This window comes from Epargyreus clarus, unplaced genomic scaffold, assembly GCF_041222505.1.
Source record: "Epargyreus clarus isolate Ecla_fem2 unplaced genomic scaffold, WU_Ecla_fem_2.2 ptg000008l, whole genome shotgun sequence".
NCBI lineage: Eukaryota > Metazoa > Arthropoda > Insecta > Lepidoptera > Hesperiidae > Epargyreus > Epargyreus clarus.
This window is the reverse complement of record NW_027332216.1, coordinates 14,018,576-14,042,884: the sequence shown is the minus strand read 5'-3', so window position 1 is coordinate 14,042,884 and position 24,309 is coordinate 14,018,576. Positions and strand designations below refer to the sequence as shown.

General features: G+C 33.9%; 1 protein-coding gene and 1 long non-coding RNA gene across 2 annotated transcripts in view; one reads left to right on the top strand and one right to left on the bottom strand.

Annotated features, from left to right (window-relative positions):
• Positions 1 to 85: 85 nt before the first annotated feature.
• On the bottom strand, positions 86 to 21,040 carry LOC140744540 (uncharacterized). The gene is given in 3 exon segments (XM_083058994.1): positions 86 to 2,107; positions 6,699 to 8,467; positions 20,881 to 21,040. Coding segments are annotated over 2 exon segments (3,546 nt in total). The 5' UTR covers positions 20,881 to 21,040; the 3' UTR covers positions 86 to 330.
• The window catches only part of LOC140744541 (uncharacterized), a 7,235-nt gene continuing 2,186 nt past the window's right edge, over positions 19,261 to 24,309 (top strand). The window contains exons 1-2 of the long non-coding RNA XR_012102556.1: positions 19,261 to 19,394; positions 21,426 to 21,497. This is a non-coding gene — a long non-coding RNA (uncharacterized LOC140744541). The remainder of the gene's footprint in view (positions 19,395 to 21,425; positions 21,498 to 24,309) is intronic.

Sequence of the window (24,309 nt, the reverse complement as noted above, 5' to 3'; positions counted from 1 at the left end):
TAATGTTGTATTTACACGCTATAAACACATACGTATACATATGTCTGTTCTGTTTTACAGAACAGAACGAAATGAAAGAAGTTACTTGTTTTCTTAATTATAAATACGTGTATTGTAATACACTCATATAATTACACCAAATATCACAATTACCTTAGGTTTAACTTACAATAAATTAACAATGATTATGTCAAACATCTATCACTTTAGTAAGGCTATAATCTATATCTAGTTTTTAACAATTTTATTAATACATATATTGATAAAAATACTAATAAACATTCAGAAACTATTTTTTATCTATGTACTATACTATAATTACACGAGAATTTAAACAAGTTGACGCAAATTGGGAATTATGATGGGGGGTTCTTCGTACAGTTTCAGATCTTTTCCATACATCTGTAAGAGTTCCAGTGCTACGCCGTTCGTCCACCCAAAACCATCCTGTACTCCATACTCCCCTCCACCGCCGTTATGCCCCGGCTCGATGGCGCTGTACTTTTCAAACATCTTATGCCACATGCTATAACCGATGTAGTTAGACCTGATCCACAACGTGGCCTGTTCTCTTGCTAATTGTTTCGCCTCCTCATTTCCACTCATCTCCAACCCGCCTATAAGAATGCTCTGGAGCGGTGGCCATGCGTTAGGGTAGTCCCATTGTTCCCCTGAATGTAGCACCGATGCAGGCACGCCACCAGGGTAATCCAATGCTCCTGAAGACAAAAGATATTTCACTAATCTTGCAGCGTATTTAGGAGCTTCGTAAGTTTCAACAGCGCCCGCCCACAGCGGCGTAACACAACTAGGATAGAAGTGTCTTCTAGGTGATCCCGTCTGAGCATCATAGTCGTACCAAACTCCATCAACAGGATCCCAAAGAACATTTTCAATCGAATTTCGCCAGTATTTGGCTAAGCTCCACCACTTTTGAGCCTCTCGTCTATCTTTTAGTCGATTTCGGAAATCGCCTACTAATTCCAAGGCGCCGGCAAATATTGCGTTTAGATCAACAGGAAGAATTCGTGACGCATGCACGTCCGTCAAGTTTCCGACTGCGTTATCCGCTGTTACGAACCATCGCGATGAAAAGTCCCATCCACTTTCAGCTGCACTTTTCATCTCCGTGTAAAAGTCCTCCCGCATATCTTCATTGGGTAAAATACGAGCATTAGTATAGTCTTCATAATAGGACTCGGGGCGAGGTCCTTTTCCTCTCTTATCCGCCAGGTACCGTAATAAAACATAGTCCTTTCCCTTTACTTGCACTGTCACTTTCTTCTTATCGAGCCAATATTGTAATTCGTTTTCCACAGTACCAATATGACGTTCAAGCCATGCAAGGTCACCAGTAACGGCATAATAACTAGCAACCATTGCAGCTAGGAGAGGTGGTTGGCTTCGTCCGAGGTAGTAAATCCGGCTGCCATTTGGAATATACCCCAATTTATCAACCAGATGCAAAAGATTTTCTATCATACCCTTCGCAGTTTCTGTCATGTTACTTATCAATAGTCCGCGTATCATCCAAAATGAATCCCAGTAATATAGTTCCTTGAACCGGCCTCCAGGTACAATAAAGCCGTTAGGGACATAGAGAAAACTATATAAATCGGGATATTTATCTACATCTGGATTAACTTTGCGACCCAGCTTTGCCCATATTCCGATTACGTTTTTTGCAAAGTCTCGAAGCTTTGGATCAGATATTTGTTGCAGTATTGGCGGGTCTGGAGTAAAGTCGGTTGGTCGCCAGACCTCGAGTTCATCCCCATCCAGGAAATGTTGATCAAGAAATTTAGCAAGTTCCTCTCGTGACGGGTTTCTATTTGTTTCGTGCATTAATTTTTCAAAATCAGACAACGTTACATTTTCTGGATGAAGTAATTTCAAATCGACGAAGGTTTTTGAGTCCGGAAATATACGAGCCAGTTGCACTTTATGAAGGAGTTCACTATGGCAGTAGATGGATGAGTTGCAAATGGGAACAACTGAGAACGCTTGGGCACACGCACCGAGCAGCCCTAGCACCGGGTACAGGGGCGCGTATCGGTGGAGCCTCTGCATCAGCATGTTTGATTCTTGTCAAAGTTTCCGTCGGACGCTAGCCGGCACGTGTAGGACAGCGCGCGATAAACATAACCCTCCTATGTAGGCGGAGCGACAGCGCGCGATAAGGACCGAATGCGTGAATGTCCGATCCGCAACTGCTATTAAGTGCATCGAACGCGCCATGGTCGATGTGTGTCAGCGCGTCCAGCCTCTGCGTCCCATCACAGCTGATACGATGCACTTTCACTACTGTGTTGTAGTAAAACTGGCGATAGTTTGATATAGAGATCACGCGTGCCTCCTTCTCAGAAGCGGGGAGACAACTGTCAGTGTCAGTCGTAAATCGTTATCTCGTGATCTCAGCTGGATGTTGCCCCGTGTGTTCAAGTAGCGCATGCGTTGTAATCCTATCGCTATTATCTGTTCCCATGTTTGGCATTTTGTTACTATTTATAAACGCATAGTTAAAGTTAATTTGATAACATAATGAAATTAATAATTATAATGACATAATGTATTATAAGAAGGATATGGTATTGAATCGTATTATTCCTACGTTAATTTTTATTATTTCTTCTTTTATCAGATCTAATCTACAGCGGGACGTTTATTAATTTATCTGATCAAAATACCTAATATCTAAATTTATGGGTGCTAACGAAAGCAATAATCAATTAAATGCGCCTATGATTTTTCTCATAGTTCGGTATATCTATCATGATACAATATTTAATATGTTGATTTAAAAGGCACTAGCGACATGCTCGCAGACCTCTTTAGATACACATCGATAGAGATGCCAAACCAAATATCTATTTATGTATTAATTACTTAAGACAGATAACAACCCATGTAATTAAAAAATAAAATAGCTCAAGTCCCAATAAGTCTCAAAAAACTTTAGACTGGGTAATATTCATATAATTAGCAGGAAAAACGTTTGAAATTATCAAAATTTTACATCAACAATAAAAAGTACGTACGGCGTCCATGAGTTTAGGAGTTAAATTAACAACGCTCATTAAAAATGAGAAAACATGGAAAATACCGAAAATCTTTCGTTTACACTAATTATGTTAATTAGCATGACATTACACTATTCATATTGCAAGGTGTTTTCATGCAAATTACTAGTCATTATTGTGTTTTGTGGTCATATTTTTACTACTTAACAAATTTGTACTGCACTAATATATTCCAAATCATTGTTTGGGCACATCATTACGTGTATTAAAATGGTTATTTAATCTGCTTCTACAAGTAACGTAACGTTGAGGACGACGGCAAATGGTCCCGGGCGACACGTTTCTGGGGCGGCAAAAAAAGTTTTTCGTAATTATTTCTAAGTGTATTTTATAAAGTAGGAGTTTTAAAGCTCAATTTTACCTCTGAGCGGCACATTTAGGGGGACGCTGACTAATGTCGGGGCGTCAAATTTAAAGAGGGGCGACGGGAACCCACGCTACGCCGACGCATGGTTAAACTTTGCAGATGTCTGCAGAGTCACCGTCACGCTAATTTCTGCCTTGTAGCGCTCATGTGTTCTGATTTTAGGCAAGGAAGAGACGCTTAGGTTCAGAAACACCTTCCGTTTTCTTCTCAGATGTAGCAAATTAATCGTTGTCGAAATCGAATTTTAGGTACGGCTTCACGTCCACCTAGCATCGATTAGGTAAATACATAATAATGCTCGTTAGTGTTAGTTTTATAAAAAAAATAGACGACAAATAAAATATTGAAAATCACGTAAGCCATAATAACAGAGTATGTGTTCGTAATTATGCATAGGTGTAGGTATATGCTACCAAACGATTTATTTTTATAGCAATCACTGCTGTAAATTAACCTACACTTTGCTGTGTTATTACCAGCTGTTATAACTGCAAATTATATCTCATCATCGCCACATCATTATTGTGCCGCAGCTGGACACGGGTCTTTCGGTTCTTTCAGACTCAGATTAAAAGAACTGCAGCAATAGGCGAATAGACAAAACACGTAATTTCTCAAATGTATGAAAATATTTCACCTTGCGCAATTTTTAAATCTATTAGTATATATGCATCACCGTCTTTCCACTCAGAAAAACTTAACTGTATTTTTTAATTAGCTATCTAAGTGACCGGAAACAATGTATCGAAATAAAGAGCATTAATCCGATTAGGAGAGAAGAGGAAACTTACCAATCAGATTTATAATACAATAGAGTCGGAGTTCCTCAATGAAGTATTTTAGGACCGCTTTTATTTATTATTTACATAAATGACATCATTAGCGTAACTAATCACCAATTTTCTTTATTTGCGGACGATATTGCGATAATTGTACGGGATAATACTACTGACAATCATAATAATATAATTAACGATACAATTGACAAAATAGTGATATGGCTTAAAGATAATAATCTTAAAATTAATATAAATAAGACTAAATATATACAATTCGGAAATAGAGGATCAAAAAAACTTAATTTGAGCGTGCGTTCTGGGAGCCAAACTATAGCTGAAACGGATTCCATTACATTCCTAGGTATTAATATCGATCACACTATTACTTAACATATTAGCAAACTTTGCATGGAAATTAGTCGTTTCATCTATCCTCTATGGCGCCTCCCTAAAATTAGTAATATATCAACAGCTCTAAAAGCCTACCACGGTTACGTTGCGTCTAACTTAAGATATGGTATACTCGTATGGGGAAACTCCGTAGATGTGAACAAAGTTTTCATAGTACAAAAACGTTGTATACGGGCAATCTATAACGTAACTCAAGACACGAGTTGCAAGACTCTTTTTAAAAAATTGAATTTGCTAACATTGACTGGTTTATACATCTATGAGACTTGTATCTTTGTAAGAAACCATATGAATCTATTCAAACACAAAAAAGACAATTGTTATTTTCCTGTTAGAAACCAAAATAAAATTTGTATACCATCTGCCCGAACGGTTCTGCGTTCTAGAAACTTTAAATGTATGAGTGTAAAAATATATATAATAAATTACCTAATAATATAAAAGAATAAAATGTAACATGTTTAAAAAATCACTACGTAGTTGGCTAGTTGACAAATGCTTTTATGCACTAGAAGAATTTATCCAATGAACAATCTCTTATATTTATGATAAATTCAGTATGCCATTGACTAATATAAATAATAATTTAATATATCAGTTTTCTAATATACCTATATCTTAATGTAAGTTATTATTTAATTTTAATTGACTTAATTTGTACGCCACCATGAGGCAAATGTGAGATTCTTATATGTCTGTAACCAACATCAAATTGTAACCACATTGCAACAAATAAAGATATTTCATTTCATTTCATTATTTCTATTTGGGATTTTAGATTTGCACTTTTGATGTGATTAATCAGTCTTGCAATATTTAGGTACTTATGAACAACTCGCCGAATAACTTGCCGAACAATTACGAGTACCTATGTACAAACGTAGCGGACATACACAGATATAAGTATTAAATATTTGATTTGCGGGAATGAAATAAAAACGAGATATAATTTTTTGCACAACAATATTTTTATTTTCATCTTCAAATAATTTTATAAAATCCTCATTAAACTTAACACAAACAATAAATGCTTTATATAATTCTATTATTTGTAGGTTAAAAACTTGTAGATTAATGTATACTAACATTGTAGTAAAATACAAATAAATACATAAAATACTCATTTCACGCTAAGTTAAATAGTCTATTTATTTCAGATGGAACGCTTGTACTTTATTATTTCATAAATTATATAACAAAGTATATATTATTTATGGCACTCCATATATACATAATATAAACAACATAATAATAGACTTGCTTCCTATAAATCTAAATTGGTCTCAGGTAACTATTTATTTCAATTATCATATAAGTTACGGTTAGAAATAATAGTAACACATATTTGAACTACATTTTGTTCAAAAGTACACTATAATATAAAACACCTAATACTTCAGTAAAATTACCTTATTATGTACTAACAAATTGTACATTTATTGGCATTTAATTCACTAAGTTCTTAATCAGAAAGGCTCTCGATTGAACGTATATTTTAACAATATGTCAATTATCACATTGTAGAATATGCAAAAATACTGTTTTCGTTGCTTTTCTTAATTTTCAATTAGATATACTATAAGTATTGCTACATAACAATAACTCATTAATTAAGTAATATAATAACAGATAATAACATTATAAACACTGTTTTCACGCTATGATTAGAGTAACACTCACGCTCGTTTTTAAAACTCAATCAAATTAGGAACTGTATAGGAACTATAGTTCCTATACAGACATGTTAAATGTCGATTTTATTAGACAAAACTTTGCATGAATTGATAACGTTTGTTAGTTTTAACATAAGACGTTTGACTCTATTGTACCTATTATTTTACAATGGCCTAAAAATGAAGTCTAATTAAAGAATTAAGCGTATTAAAAACGATCCTAATAATTCTTACTAAAAGGCAAAACAGTTTGCTTAAAAATCAAATAATAAACGCGGGATGACTCAACTTGCTTCTAAGGTGAGTCACTTATTAATTTTGTTACTTATTTCAATAATGACTCACTGATCTATATGAGGCAGCTAATGGAATAACCAAAGGATTAAACTCAACTTCCTCAGGACCGCTTTCTTTGGATGACGCCGCAATCTCAGCTTCATTTGAATTCTCGCTAGTGTTACTTATGTTATTGTTAATCTCATCAACCGCAGTTAGCGAGTCCCCGTACGTACTTAAGAACTCCAAGACAACCCCATTGGACCAGCCGAAACCATCTTGAACTAAGTATTCCCCACCTTCGCCATATCTGCCAGGTACTTCTGCGTTATATTTCTCAAACATCTGTTTATTGTCAACAAATCCTTTGTGACAGGCACGTACCCAGTTTTGGGCTACCTGAAAAGCTACATCATGAGCCTCTTTTGTTCCTAGGGCTTTTATGGCATTGACCACAATACTGATTAGTGGGGGCCAGGCATTAGGAAAGTCCCATTGTTCGTTGCTGTGTATTAAAGAGGAGGGAACACCGCCAGGATAGTCCAGACCATGAGAATTTTTCAAATAATTTAACACCTTTGAAGAATGATGTTTTATTACTGCTCTATCAACAGCTTTCATCCAAAGTGGAGCCACGTTGCTTGGGTAGAAATATTTACGATGTTGCTCCTGAACCAGGTCGTAATCATACCAGATTCCATCATCATCGTCCCACAATACGTCTCTGATGTTATTGCGCCATTGTTTAGCTAAATACGCCCAATGAGCGCTTCTGCGAGGATTCATCAGAGATAATTGGAAATAAGCAGCATTGTGTAGTGCATCTGCAAAAATAGCGTTCAAATCTACAGGAATTATATCTTGAGTGTGAATCGTCGACAGGTTACCCGTATTGCTCCCATCGGGATTCTTGAACCAACGAGAAGAAAAGTCCCAGCCACTTTCAGCCGCACTCTTGATTTCAGTGTAAAAATCTGCTTGCTCATCTTCGTCCTTGAAATATTGCGCATTCTTATAGTCCTCACGGTATGACTCAGGTCGGGGGCCTTGACTAGGAGCATAGTACCTAAGTAACGTGTAAGTTCTTTTACCTTTCTCGAATGTTATCAACTGTGTGTCCAGCCAGTAATCTAACTCTTCTTCTAAAGCACCTATGTTAGCCTTCAAAAAATCGAGATCGTTTGTTACTCTATAATATAATGCCATCATAGCTGACAATAGTGGTGGTTGACTGCGCTCTTGATAATACCATCTGCTTCCATTGGGTATGTGTCCTACTTTCTTAAGTAACTGAATAAGATTTTCTATCATACCTCGAGCTGTGTCTTTCATTCCACTGATTAGTAGGCCTTCAATTATCCAATAAGTGTCCCAGTAGTAGATTTCCCTAAAACGGCCTCCAGGAATGATGAAGCCGTGAGTTACAGGAATAAAACTAAATAATTCAGGTTTTTCCAAAACTATCGATTTCACCTTTCTGCCTAAGGTAGGCCAAATAGCATTGATGTCTTTAGCGTACTGCCTCAAAGTCTCGTCTTTGATTCCCTTGAGGAACGCTGGATTGTCGGAATAGTCTGTAGGCTCCCAATTCTCGAGCTCGCTCGCTGTATCGAAGTACAGATCAACGAATTCTTTTAAATCTTTTTCAGTGGGATTGTCGTTAGTTCTGTTTAGAAGTTCGTCGAAAGCTTTTAACGTGATTTCTTCATCATTTCGAAGTTGTAGATCGACAAAAGTTTTCGAGTCCTCCGGAAATAACGAAGACATCTGGATGTGATGTAAAAGTTTGCTGTTGCAGTAGACTGGCTTGTTGCACGACGGTGGAAGATCGTCGGTGAGGACGACAGTCGCCACCAGAGCCAAGAGTAGGAGGTGCTTCATCTGAAACAAATAAATATACTTAGGTTAAAGTAACTTATTTTAGCTAACTATGTACACGTATTGTGAGCTGCCGTATTTGCCTTATTACTAATATTATTTTTAAAGTTTGTCATGAGATCTCAGACAAATGCAAATTCTATCTTTCACTCAATGACACGCGTCATCAACAAAGAGTGAAAAACTATAATTTTATTCAACAAATAATTTAAATTAATACAATCGGTTTACAAATAGTTAAGTAAGGGTACCTCACGTCTGTCAGATTATTTGTACAATGTTTTAAGGTCTCACGAAAATGCTGAATTCGTAAATTGGAGCTCTAAACTCAGCAAAACTTTACATTGTATTGAAAATATCTCATTTTTTAAAGTATTAAAATATATTATTAGTATCTATGTTAAATTAATTTATTAGATGTATAACTTTAAATCATGAAACAGAATAAATAATCAAAGAACACTAAGAAGGTACTTACTAAAAAGTAAATAAAAATAAAATCTATGAAAATAAAACAATTCATAATTATATTTTACTGTGTTGTAAATATATTAAGTTTCTTAGGGAAAAAAATATATACATATGCGAATTTAATGCATGTTATAATGATTAAGCTAAACGTGCGAAAAGCGCTGACCGTGACCGCGCCTAAGACGACGAACTGAATAGACACCTACTACATTTTACATGTGGGTTCAACACTACATAATAGAGGAGTTCTTTGCAATTTCACAAATTAAAAGTTCGTCATTAACAATATATATAATAAGAAACGACTATATCAAGGAGAGATTTATAAAATATGTTACACTACTATTAAGAGTTTTTTTTTTCTTCGTCTAAGTTCGTACATTCGTTCGGCAATGGAACGTCGCTGTGTTAATAATATTAACATTGGTTAGATTTTTTACTTTTCTATAAATCCTTGAAACGCTTGCTCAGTTTTTGCTCAACTTGCAAAAGTAAGCAAGTAACTAATGGAACAACCACGACTGGGCCATTTTCAAACATTATATACGTAAGTATAAAAAAACCCACAAAGCTTTTAGTACCTACCTACATTACTTTTAAGAATTAAATATTAGGTACTTATACATTTTTAATTTTAATGAAATCACGCATGTTAGTAATATTCGGTAAATAGTTTTATTCGGTAAATTCGGTAAATGGTTTTATTCTGTCTACTCATAGATTAATCTATGTGTCTACCATAGATAAGTAAAGATTACTCACTCCTAACAAGAAAATGTAGGTACCCAGTTTTGAGAATTGAAATAGTTGCGAAAAAAAGTTTTGCCACGTCTCCGTGCTAAAATGTCCCCAATATATTTAAAATAATTATTTATTTATTATGTAAATTACGCGGTATTAGTTATTTATTCGTAAATTTTCTCTAAAATGTTTTAATTTGTCAAGAATTCATAAAAAGAACTTACTAATAAGCCGTTTGTGGCTTCATTCAATTTCAAGGCGGCGAAGTATCTTTACTAATCTATGGTGTCTACTAATAAAAAGTTCACATCAAATCATTTTTATATGACGGTTTTAGTCACAAAGATGCGTCTTGGCCACGGCCACAGACCATGACAGTAAAATTAAGAACACATATGCTACGCCTATTGACAACTTCAGTAATTACGATTGCGATGCATAATGTCCAACGACTATAAAACGACTACCTATTCAGCTCCATCATTTGTTCTACACAATAAAAAAGTTACATCGTTTAGTGAAACGTGACCATAACGTGACACATTAAGTTTAGCCTTGCCCTTGGTTTTTATCAATGAATACCTTGCTGTATGAATGACAATAATATGATGGTAATGTTTCCTTACACTTGTCCCATATATACGTCAACGATTCCAATTAACAACGGTACCTACCTAAATAGTTCGCTCACTACACGGTTTCTAAAGAAGTTAGGGACTTTACACTGTAAACAAACAACTGTCATCATGTGACGTAATACGTTCGACGGTGGTAGAACCCTCTTGACTCCGGTGGCACTACCGCCAAACCGAATTCTGCCTAATAACAGTGTCCTGTTAAGCGCTGCTGTGCTACGGTTTGTAGGATAAGGGAGACATATTTATACGAATCGTTCTATTTTTAGTCCTCACAGGGGTAACTATATACCTATCTACGTAATATATATTTAAAATGTAAGTTGTGTTCCAGCGATGTTTCCAGTTTTAAAGTTCATTGAATGCGCGTCTTATGGATACCTTTTTTTACGAGTGGGAAACCTTCAAAAGGTACCCGATGCCGTGGGAGCGACACGAGGTTATGTGGGATTCTTACCGCACTAAAACCCCCCGGTGGCCGTCCTCGGCGCTGCATAGAGGACTCCGGGATCTCAAAAGGAACGCAACCAGAGTCCTCTTAGCGCGCTGTCCCGTCGGGCTTCGCCCAGGTGAGCTTGACGGTCACCACACCGACTGATGTGTACGACGGTATGCGACCACACATACAGCCGTCCGACCCGGGGTCGCTGACCGGGCGGTTCGAGCTCCCACTCTTGCCGCCCGCAACCCCGGAAGCCCCACCTAACCTAACAAGCAAGCAGGAGGACAAGCAGGAGATACCGTAGCCCTATTCTAATCACGGAACTACAGGGACGGTCTTATGGATACCTACTTGCTGCTTTACTCTCGACAATAATTTATAAAAAATATACCTATTTCAAACATAAAATATGATGCCCAAAACATAATTAAAAAAAAAATTAACTTAAGTTATTCAATTACTCTACCGAATAACCTTGAGCAACAGAAATTATAACACATAATTATTTCAAACCAATTATAAAATCGTGAAAAACAACGCTTTGTATTTGTTCTGACTCAATTAACCTAGATATTTGATTGTAAGGGTAATTAAATAACAATCTACTTTCTTCATATCTGTTAATAAGTTTACAGCGATTAATCTTTATTGCTTGAAGCTAGATTTGTGTAAAAATTTCGTCAAAATCGTTTCAGGTTTAAAATAAGGTGACTTATGACTTATACCTATATATGTGAATAAAACAATATTTTTAATCAATTCTTGGCATGCTCCAGCCCATTCGGCTTGACGAATGATGAGGTATCATTGAATTCACCTAAATTGTGACAGTCAGACAATAACAATAACTTTGTAACTGTTGTCATTGACAGAAAAAGCTCTATTTAGGTAATACCAACATGCTTTGCCCAAGGTAAGATAACATTAATTAATTAATCAGTGTTATGACAATTTGCGCAGATTTTAGAATAAAACATAATTTAAAAAAATTGTAAACCGGATTACAACGAAAAAGCTAAGAAATCGTTTAGCAATAAAATACTAAATTAACATTTGACATTGAATCGAAACACGTTTGCCAAATAATTGCTAAGGTCATATTGAACACCCGACATTAATTAAAACTAAATTTTAAATTTTTAAGTGTTTATTTGCCGGAGCACTAAGCACGCGGCTCTCTGCTCCCCCTCCCCCTTGTTGGCAGACCAAGGGCGATTTTGCTGCTTAAATTAAATTTTATAATTCAATATAGGTACACTTTTCATTAAATTATAAAATTAATTGCCAAAAATAATATCAGAAACGACCAGAATATCAAATCAGCAATTACTTATGTACTTATATTAATTATTAATTTTTGGGTAGAGGAGTCTAAACTATACATACCTATAGGTATCTTTATTATGAACACTTTATCTTGCTAATAAAATCAATGCATGTATCAAAGGATGCTTCCTATGTAGGTGTAAAAGGTCTATAAGAAAGTCGTAAATCCCTCCATAATGGTGAACAGACAAACAATAATTAGTGTGCACAGAAAAATAATGACCCATTGTCTATGTAACTATTGCTCTATGAAACATCATCTAATGCTGATATAATTTTGAATCTATTGCCAAGGACACGTAATCAGTAATTATATAAGAATGAAATACCCATTATTTAAGTAAATCCCCTGTTGTTTCGTTTTTAACTTTGTTTTATTTTCCTTTGTATGTGTCACTCACACACCTAAAAATATTATGTAAATAATACTTTTTATACTCAGTCTAACGAAAACAGGTATTTTTATTATATTTTATCCTCAATTTCGACTTACTTGGCTTATATTTTCCTCAATTTTGACCGCACGAAGCAATGTCTGCTCATAAATAAATAAGTCGACTACGTATTTACATAGAGTCAGAAAGTAAATTATATGTATTATAGATATATTTTATTATTTATGGTGAGTTTGAGGAAAAGTGGCAGAGCTCCGACGTCCACCGCGACTGTACCACTGCCACGCCTATTATGGGTGTGGTAAGAGTATTCAAGTATGTAAAGCATTGCAGAGTTCTCGGATATAGCAACATTTATGTGATCGTTTTCAGGTCAAAGATATCATTAGGCGGCACACAGGGTATTATAATTTACATACCTACAAGTTTCAGTGATATTCAAAGATCATTGGAACATATATGTTATTTGTAAAATTCTAAAATTTATCAATCCACATCACTAGACTTAATGTCCTTAGAAGATAAGTACTTAAGTTTTATTTTCTGGTCTAATAAATATATTTTAGGGAAACATCCACGTTAAGAAAACATTATTTGCTGGAAATAATGTTGTTTATGATGGAAACCTCTCGACAGACAGATAACACGAAAAACAAGTGCTGATAACGATAACAAAGAAAGATTATCAGTCAAAAGTGAAAACCACATTGCACACCGAATGGTTTTGTGAATATTGCACATAAATAGAAATAGGTAAGAACCCAATGATATTTAATTTGTAAGTAGGTACCTAACTAATTATTTTTGTAAGAATATTTAACATGAACGCTATTTCTCTGTTAATGTTGGTTCGAATTTAATAATATAATTATATCCGAAACATAGCACATACTTGCAGCTACCAGAATACCGGATTATCGCCGTAAAAATGACAGTGTTCGATCATAATTATAATTATGCATTCACAGCTTATTGGTTACTGTGGCTAGCACAGACCTATATCTAGGTCTGTGGTGGCTAGCTTTGCAAATCAAATGCAATTAAGAAATGTTGAAGAAGATTAACTCCAAAATGTTTTACATGCCGTGTGTGATGGTTTCGGAAGATAGACTTGTTTTAGATAAGGTTAGGTCAAAATTTATGAAACATTTAAATCTATATTGCTACCTAAGATGCAGTTATCACTCCTTTACCTCATATACTTATTGCAAATGGTTCAATCGAGTTTATCTAAAAAATTGCATGAATGAAGAGTCATGTGAAGATTATTTAATGTTTCCGATTCCAGAATCACAAATTATTAATTAATAAATAGTTATAAGTACTCACTCAGGTCACTCAGTAAGATCAAGCAGTTTGTCACAGAAATCACACATAAGGAAATAGGTGACGGAACATATTCTCATCACATGTCAGAGTTTGTGATTCAGTGAACCAACTATATGAATTTTTAACCATCGACCTCCATGGTCCTGAGGCCATCATGGCATCACTTTTCCTGGTATTCTAATGTGCCAATGAGAACATCTCCTGTGACAAATACACGCGTAATTAGAATAGCAATTACCGATTACAGATTTGACGGATGAAAGGAACATAAGGAGATGTACGAGTAGAATGTTGTGGAAGCTTGGAATTTCTTCACGGAACAAATCGGACAAATCTTACATGCGGATTCATTACATAAGTATTCGTCTGATTATGAAAAAGTCCTCCATTTTCGGCGATGTACTCATTAGAGTTAAAAATAGACGTAATTAATGATTCATCTAAAACTTTTCGGAACACTTGAGGTCCGCGGGTTACAATAACACTAGGTACAATAAACCATAGAAAAATATTTCACTTGACAAGCTAATTAACTCTAGTATGTTAGTACTGGATCAAGCTGTACAGCGTTAAAGAAATACAAACTCACAAATTGTTTTTTTAATTCCTCGTATTACTTTTACTTAATATCCCTCAACGTTCTTGTCAAAATTGATACGGGGAACAGTTTCCTGCGTGTAATTACCGCACTTGTCAGACGATGCACCAATTTACTTATCTACATGCAAATTAACAAGTTTCGTGTTTGTAAAATTTTAAGTAAACACGAACATATAATAATTATACTTTCGTCGCTTTACGTTGAAGGATCAAATCCTATAAGCATATATGCATATATGCAGTTTATTTTTAGAAATTACTGCCTGTTAGAAAATTAATATCATTCGATTTGATTATAGAGGGAGACACGGCGCGCGGTCGCGAAATAGATATTTCTTGTTTTGAACACGAGATTAATTATGATCATTTGAAACAGAAAATGTAACAAGTAGTTACGTATATAATAGAAATTATTGGTAATTGTTATTAGATTTAAAACAGGCATAATGTCGGGAAGAAACGTGATGGTAAATGGCACGTGATTTTTATTATTTATAATATTTTACTAAGATTACCTATAATTTTATTCAGGAAAATTACCAGGTTTTCTTAGTTACACTATTTATACTCTATGGCGTATTAATGTTAATATGTAAAAAAGTAGGTACAAGTTGTGTATTATAATTTACAATGTGACTATTTGTACAAGTACTGGACTAATAAATTATATTTATTCGTACATTTAAATATTCAATTTTTTTTTAAATATATTTATTCGTACATTTGGTTCAATTGGTTCAATTGGTTAGGTTATGTTAGATTAGGTTAGGTTAAGTTAGGTTAGGTTAGGTTAAGTTGGCCGACGTTGCCGGGTCGCGAATGTAATGCTAACGCTTCTCGCGACCCGGCGTCGAGCGTCCAGAGGAACGCCGCGGAGTTTTAGTCGGTAAGAGTCCGACATATCCCTTTCGTTCCCCCGGGCGGAAGGGAATCCATGAGGATTTCTCCGCGTTAAAAAAAAAAAAAAAAAAAAAAAAAAAAAAGGTTGTTAGGATTTTTTTTTTTTTTATTTTTTTTTTTTACTTTAAACCTCCGGCATATAGGGGTTAGGTTAGGTTAGGTTAGGTTTCAAAAAATTTTTTTTTTTTTTTGTAGTTTTTTTTTTGAGATTTCTCAAAATCTACCGGTTCGAATCGGATAATAATAAATTGTTTGTCCAGTACCCGTATTAATAATTATAAATTATTCGTACGGTAACCGTATTAATAATTATAAATTGTTCGTACAGTACCTGTATTAATAGACTCAGCCTATAATTTAATTTATTAAAAGAGGAAAAAATAAGAATTACTTGGACAAAAGTAGAAATTATTTACGCGGTAAAATCACATTTAGGGTTGAATTATTTTTAGTTTGCACCTAGGGTTATTTTGGGTTTAAGTTAGAAAACTTAAAAATACATTTTTCTCTAGTTTGTCTTCACATTCTAATGTTGGAAAAGGCTGAAACAATGGGCCGTAACAAAGACAATAGTTTTTATACCAAAATATTGAGTACCTAGCTACCTAAGTAGTTGCTTATGTTAATATCAAATAACCATACAAATTTATATTCCACATTTATTATGATGTACGTTAACGATAAATATTTAATAATAATGTTTACTTTAAAATACCTTTAAAATTTTAGTTGTTTTCTCGATAAGTAATTAATACCACTTAGCATAACAATAGTTACCCAAATCGACGAAGGAAATTAAATGAAGCAGGTACTTAAATAATTGTACCAAAAAAGATTCCCTATAAAACAAATGAATTAAGCCTTTATTTTGAATTGTATGAGTATTATTGGCATTATTAAATTGAGGCAATTTTGAAAGGTAAATAAACTTTAGCGATATTAACGATAGTAGTTAATATAAAACGTTATTATAAAAAATACATACAAGCTAATAATTAACTTCCTACAATATTTTGCAGTTTGAACCCTAGATCTTTTGCGCTATAGGTGTACCGAAGTGAGTATGAGGGGGCCAATAATAACAATAGGAAAATGAAAATATTAAATAATACCGTGTAATTAGAACTGACAGGTAGCTATTAATCTAAATTCATTAAATACATGAATCGAAATGCAGTGAAGAGTAATGAAAATCATCACAAAAAATATGCATCTATGCAATATGCCAACTAGTTTAAAATTCAGTTGCAAGATTTGACCCTCGCATATCGATAGTTGAGTAAACCAGTCGACTTTTAAAGTTATAATTATATCATTGGCTGTGATATAATAATCATAATAAACGTAAACGTAAACATACGCAGCTTCTATTACTGTAACTTTCGAAATTACAATTTGGGTCAATCTGATATGTCAATCATACATAAGCATAAAAATAAAGATAAGTATTAATATGGTATTAAATTGAGCAAGGTTGGTTAAGTCGGAAGTTAAAAATAAACACGTGTTTCAATCTGAAGTAGGTATAACTTGTTTTTAAAGATTATCGTTATATAAACATTCTTGCAATTATGTTTTGTGGCAGTAGCAAGTTAAATATTTTTTGTTGATAAAATTGTTAATTAAATTAGTAAACCATTTCTCAAATGTGAGGACATTCACAAATAAAACCATCATTCTATTTATTAAATACGTAAACGAAATAATATTCTAAGTATTTAATTAATACATTTATATTAGCGTGTAAAGAATTTCAAGGGAGCTAGAAGGTCAATTTTGTTTACGTAGCACAAGTATAATTTGTTTCTTGTATTTTGTTTATTATAACTGCCATTCGTGGACATCCATAATCAACCCCCGATAAGGTAAGAAACCTGAGGCTGGCTACAGATGCGTTGCTACCACTGGGGGTTAATATAGAACGCCTCGGAATTCGGATAAGTTGGTCTCCAATACTGCACCCTTCAAACCGTAACACTGTGAACATTGCTGTTATTAGGCAGTAATGGTGCGGCGGGGATGCCTCCAGAGTTGAACCACAAAGGGTTCTACCATCTTCAGCGGAGGTTTCCTTGACAATTTTGAATAAATTAGCTTCTTGTATTACTTCTTATTACATTACTGTATGCTACTTTTATTAAATAAATAACTCAATATTTTTCAAATAATATTTAACTCTTGTTTGGAGATAACAATACCAAAATTATTGTTTTCTCAGAAATGGCTCTAATATTTTCAATTAAATTTTATATTCTAAGTTAAATAATAAAATATAATATTTACTTCCCAAGTTTATTTAGGTGTTACAAAGCATTTCTTTTCACATTCAAATTATTCCGTTTCGTTATGCTAACTAACACCATGTTGAGGTATCAGTATAGGATCTGTATTAGCTATTATATTCAAAATATGTTAAGTTTTTTCGGTAATAAAATATCTATATAACACAACAATTACTTCCTTATCGTGATCAAATGATTAATTATATTATTATTTATAATAAAAGTTGTGACGTAAAATGAAACAAAAAATGAATGTCAGTAGATCAGGTATCTATTAGGTACTACTATTTTATAGACGAACAAACACACAAGCTCCAGTTAATAGGTAACATTTGTTAAGATAACATTTACAAGGAAACTTATCTTACTTAGATACTTACATCTAAAGATTAGTCACCCGCTTTACCCAGACTTGCCCAATATATTGGTGACCATGATTTCTTATTTAAACGGAAAGTTCTTTCCATTAACTCTCTGTAAACGTTTTTTAAACAAAAACAAAGCATCTCGAAGATAATTTAATTTTTTTAAGGGAATTGAGAAACATTAACTAGTTATATGAAAATAACTGAAACTTTTTGTAACAATAGACTTAAAAATTAGTAGTAGTATTGGTTGAACTTAAAAATTATTATGACCATCATTTAATAAAGTCGGAACATCTGTAAGATGAACATTAAGTACCTATATAATATCCTGTTTCAGATAAGGAAATATTGGTCACATCATTCTGATCTAGGTTATTGGCGCCTAGCTAAAAATAACTTTGAAGCAATTTAGTCTACTTTTAGACTTTTGCGTATGAATGTAGTAGTTTCCGAAGAAATTTTGTAATAATATGTTACTTGATTGGATTCCACGAACAGTAGGTACCAGATAGGTATATCTATAAACTACAACACCAGAAATATGTATATTGTACACAGTAATATTTGTACAAGTGTCGCTGCTCTATGTTATAGAAATGTAATTTACTTAGCATGACTTTTTATACAATATGTTTAAACGTAATTATTACGAATATTTAATTTATGGATCAACGACTACCAATAAAGGGACTTTTTACCAATAAAGCATTTTAAAAAATAATTTTAAATTTTAAAGTAACACCAAATTAATTTAAAATTAAAAAATATATATTTGAAGATAAGTAGAACTTAATTTTTATTTTACACATTTAAGAGGAATTCCATCATTCTTCGCAATCTGGTCTACCGAGGTATTATGATGTCAAAATGAAAGTACAAAACACGCGTTTACGATAAAATAAAAAGAAATGAACTTGTATTTTATCGATCAGTTATTCTCCCTATTTTAAGTACTTATATAATGTACACATAGGCACCTATAACTCTTAAAAGATTTGCGAAGACTCAAGAGAATCTTAAGTAGACTAAAATCTGTTTTTCAGGTCGAATATTAATGATAATATAAATATGTACCTAATTATGTTATACATAATATGTTATTAATCCTTAATTAATAGTAGAACATCAATTAATATTATTTGGATGGATACCTTTAATGACTTAGACATTAGAAAAAAATAAATGAAAACAACGTCAAAAGCCTCTTTTGTCTGTTTTATTTAACCACGTAAATTATTGAGTTTTGTAAATGTTGTCAAGTAACATACATACTGAATAAAGTGAATGATAATAATACCTATGTATATAAATAAAATGATACTCGTCGATAAATTTCTCGATAAATTTGGTTGGACTCCACGGCGGCACCACCGCCACGCCTATTTCTACCTAATAACAGTGTTAGGCGCTGCTGTGTTCCGTTTTGAAGGGTGTGGTGTGGGTAAGGGAGACAGACTTTTCCAAAGCGTTCCAGTTGTGGCCAACCTCAGGTAGGAATATCTAATCCTATTTGGGGTTGATTACAGATGTCCATGGGCGGCAGTAGCCATTTACCATGAGGTGGACTGCATGCTCGTCTGCTACTCCTATGTTATAAAAAAAAATACTTCCCCACTGTCTAGGAACTCTATTATGAAATTAAAACAGCAAACGAATATGAAATGTCACCGCTACCAAAGGACATCTGTAATCCACAAGGATGAACCCTCAGAACCCCAGATAAGCTCCAGGGATGCACCTTTGATTTTCGAAATAACTTAGATAAATATATATTAAAAATATTCTATTACTTAGGTACATGACTGTGAAGGAACTGTGAAGGAAAACATCGTAAGGAAACCTACATGAGAATTCTACGTAATGTTCTCACATGTTTGAAGTCTAATAACCTGCATTTGCCCAACATTGTATTAAAGCTTTCACTTTTTAAAAGTTGCCCAATGCTGGGACAGTTATTCGTTCATAAATATGTTGATCAACGGAAAATTGCATAAGTGTATTTTGATTGTTACATATTGCGGCCTATCAAAGTCTGGCGCGGCTTTATTATTTTTTTTTTTTTTATTTATTTTTTTTTTTTTGTTGACGAGGGGGAACCCTTCAAAAGGTACCCTATGCCGTGGGAGCGGCACGGGGTTATGTGGGATTCTTACCGCACTAAAACCCCCCCGGTGGCCGTCCTCGGCGCTGCGTAGAGGACTCCGAGATCTTCAACGGAACGCAACCGGAGTCCACTTGGCGCGTTGCCCCGTCGGGCTCCGCCCAGGTGAGCTTGAAACTCACCACACCATCTGGTGTTCACGACGGTATGCGACCACACATACCGCCGTCCATCCCGGGGTTGCTGTCCGGGCGGTTCGAGCTCCCACTCTTGCCGTCCGCAACCCCGGCAGCCCCCTTTTAGTCGCCTCTTACGACAGGCAGGGAAAGTCTGGCGCGCCTGTAAACCCCATAACTATGGTATGGTATGGAGCTAATGTTCAGCGCTTTAGCTAAAGAAGGTTCATCCCTCACGTGAGTTTAAAAATAACTACGACTGATTATAAGATACACATGTTTATTTTCTATTAATAGATATTTAAATTTAACGACTTGAGTGAATATATAAAGTAGGTTTTACCTTATCCTCAAGATAATTCCATTTGATATTATAATTGTTTACATATATCAATTAAATTCACTGTCTTACTACGACCATAATGCCGAGTAAATATGTATATTTTAATAGTTGGGACGAAATTTACCAAAATTAAGCATTTCTTTAAGTTTACTAAGGATTGTTTCAATGCGTTTCTATCATTTATTACGAAAAAAATTACCTAAAAACTTTAATATTAAAATAATAATAAATTCGGTTTATTCGATTACACTTTTCAAACAGATTCAATAATTATATTGTTAATAAAAAATAACAAATTGAAACGTACCTTGAAAATTTAATATCACCAATAGCACGGACACTTTTTACGAGCACGAGCTTTTACAATAAAATAATTTATCGATGTTTTTATCGCGACATTGTCTCGAAGCCGACACGCGCGACACACCACGGTCAGACCTCGACTGATTGTAGAACTTATGACAAGTTATTTGCGCCTGCGCAGCGTTTTTATACCACACTGATAATGATAAGCCGAAACATTAGCTTAATACAACCACACGCGGTGATACAATAACGATTTTAACTTTTAATAGGTATCATTGATCGGAACGGTGATTGTTAAGCGAGCGATATGATAACTGGAAATGATAACCGTCAAACGCAGTAGTCTAGTGGTATGCACCTATGCATGTGATTATATATGTTTAATAATGAAATCCGGGATAACTCTTTCGAAATCACGTAGGTACTTGCCAAAAATGTATTGTCATTCCCACAAACGGCGACGGAAAATCTTGTAGGAAACATAAGGTGGAAGAACCTTTTGTGGTTTAACTGACGGCACCACTGACACACTCATTCACCTTACAGGTACTGACGCAATGTAACCCCATATCGTCTCGTATAAATGTATGTGCCTGACCACATCTTTCATATCAGAATGTAAGGGTTAAAAATCAATTATAGTAAGTATTAGGAAAAAATATATATAAGGTTGTAAACCTTACAGCTCAATTAAGTTACTGAGCTTTTTCTTTAATAGGGAAACATCTGATAATACTTGTAAGTATCCTATGGACATTTGCAATCAATCCCAGATAAGATTAAAATCATACCTGATATCAGCTACAGGTGCGTGCTACCCTTAAGGACCAAGATGGAACGCCTCGGAAAAACTATGTCTCCCTTTCCACACCCTTCCAACCGGAACACAACACTGTTCTTACTAACCGAGAAGTTTACCGAAATATTTAAATAATATAAATCAATAAACAAATTTTATTTATTTTTTGTTCAATAATAATTAACTTCATTGCAAACGAGATTCTAATTAATTGACTCGCATTATTGATTGAGTAGGGATCACGAATTATCATACCGGTCGTATCAAATGTTTTAAAAATAATATTATTCATATTACTTAATTAAAGTTTCTGCTTATAAAAACTACCTGTCTGTTTTTTGTTTTACCTGTTTAATCCATGGAAGAAGTAACTGAATCGACTCCTAAATTCGTAATAGATTATTTAAAGCATTAGTGCTTTTACACTGCTAACGAAATGCGTAATGATATGAATGAATTACATTTAATTCGTGAAGTACATTTTTGAACTTACTTATTGTGAAAAGCCCCTCCTCAGGCGTGTAACTTCCCTCATTTTCCTTTATTGTTAAAATAAGTTATGATTAGTTTATTATTAGTTATTAGTTTATAATTAGGTTTTGATATCAGAAAATCTGGGTATCGGACGTTGAACTCTTAGAAAGAGAGCCCGAAATTCACAGCCGAGGTGTGATATAATACGCATAGACTTATTTTTTTTTCGCTTAAATCTACGGTACTACCAATAGGCAATATTAGTGCCTAGTTAATATCAGTATTCATAATATGGCGTGTACATAAGTTCTATTTAACTTCAGTATATTATAGTAATCAAAAAAAGCTCTGAACACCTTGAACTAAGACTCTGTTTTGTTATCACCTCTACCCATTTCATATTCTTTGATTATTTTTAAATACAACCTTAGAAAAATACTGAGTGTTTTTAATTGTTTATGATAATTAGCTAATAAGGATTTTTTGTATGGTTCTTTCAAACATTGTTTTTCTTTTACGTTGAAATACTGTCGGTACCTAGCAATAATAACAACAGTGTTAAGCGCTATATTCTTATTGAAGCTCTCAAGCGTAAGAACGCATGTTGCCAACCTCAAGTAGGAGTCTAAGCTTATCGGGGGTTGATTGCAGATGACCACCAGATATACTGCAAGCTCAATAACAGCTACAATATTAAAAAAAGGAAACATAGTATATAAAAAAATTACATAATTATGTTTTAATTTTAATGGTACCTACTTACATTAATATTAAGTAAATACTCATAGAAATAAGCTTATTCTAATTAACAGGAAAAAGAACAGCGTGTTATGGACCTGATTATGATATTGGAATTTCATTAATTAATTATTGGATTACGAACATCGTCACAATGCCGTCACTAGGTATATTAAATATTTATTATAATTTGAATTATGATCTGAATTTCCCGCTTTGAAATGCATGTTTCCTACCAGTTAAATATTAGGGTCTTTTTCAATTACAGTGTCACAAATTATTAATTTGAAATTGGTTTTTCCGGGCCACTTTCTTGGAATGCATTAAGTAACGCAGATAACAGATGTCGAATGGCGGTTATTACCATTTACATCCAATAAACGGTATTTACATATGAATTTAAAATCTGCTTGTAAAGTTAACGATAATCTGCGTTGTACCTAAGGTCACACTACCGTCCCACTATTCAGGTATTAGGAGGTATCCAGGTTCTATTTTCTCTATCTAATACCTATAAGTAAATATTGAATTTGAAATTCTGTCCATGGGTTATAGAAAAAAAGTTCTCATGGTATGTAACGTCTAAGCTTATCTAACTCTGAAAACCCGTGCCCAGCAGTGGGGCAGCAATGAGATTACGTCGATAGATCGGAGTAACATTGACACGGATTTAACAATCGATAGGTACCCACATGGAGTTAACAGTAATGAAGTAATTACTAGGTAATTAGCACAACCGTGGAGTTATAAATTATAAAATATGATACGCGCTCATTTTTTCAATAAATATTTTTTCCTTTTTGTCGCTATTTGACTCTAGCCAATTTGTGTACATATGCATACAATATCTATACCTTAACCTACCGATCATATACATATGTATATTATTCTTGATAACTGGGTATACTTAAATAATACAAAATTATACTCAAGTGTGAAGATAAAATTAAATACATATATTATTATACTTTATTCCATTTTAAAATCTGTTTAGTCTTGTAAATAACATACGCACGTAGTTACATGTACGCACAAATGTCTGACTGTTTCAAATTGATTAATTGATTTTATCTGCGTGATTCCAAAACTTTTTACAAAAAATGTTTTGTTTTATTTTCATTGGAATTATCGTTATTTTCGCTTAAGTTACTGGATAGCTCTAAATTATTTTCGTGTAAGATACGTCAAAAAACATGCTCAGGAACAAGTTTACCATAATTGGAGCAAATCTGGTAATCTCCCACTCCACTGTAAGCCAACCATGCTGATGAAGTGCTCTATAGACTCAAAGCTTAATGACCACTATAATTTCTCAGTGATATTTATTGTGTTAAATAAAAATAAATAAAATAAATAAAATACTTTAAATTAGGTATAACAAAACATGGTTAATACTAAACATTTCTTTGTATATTTTAT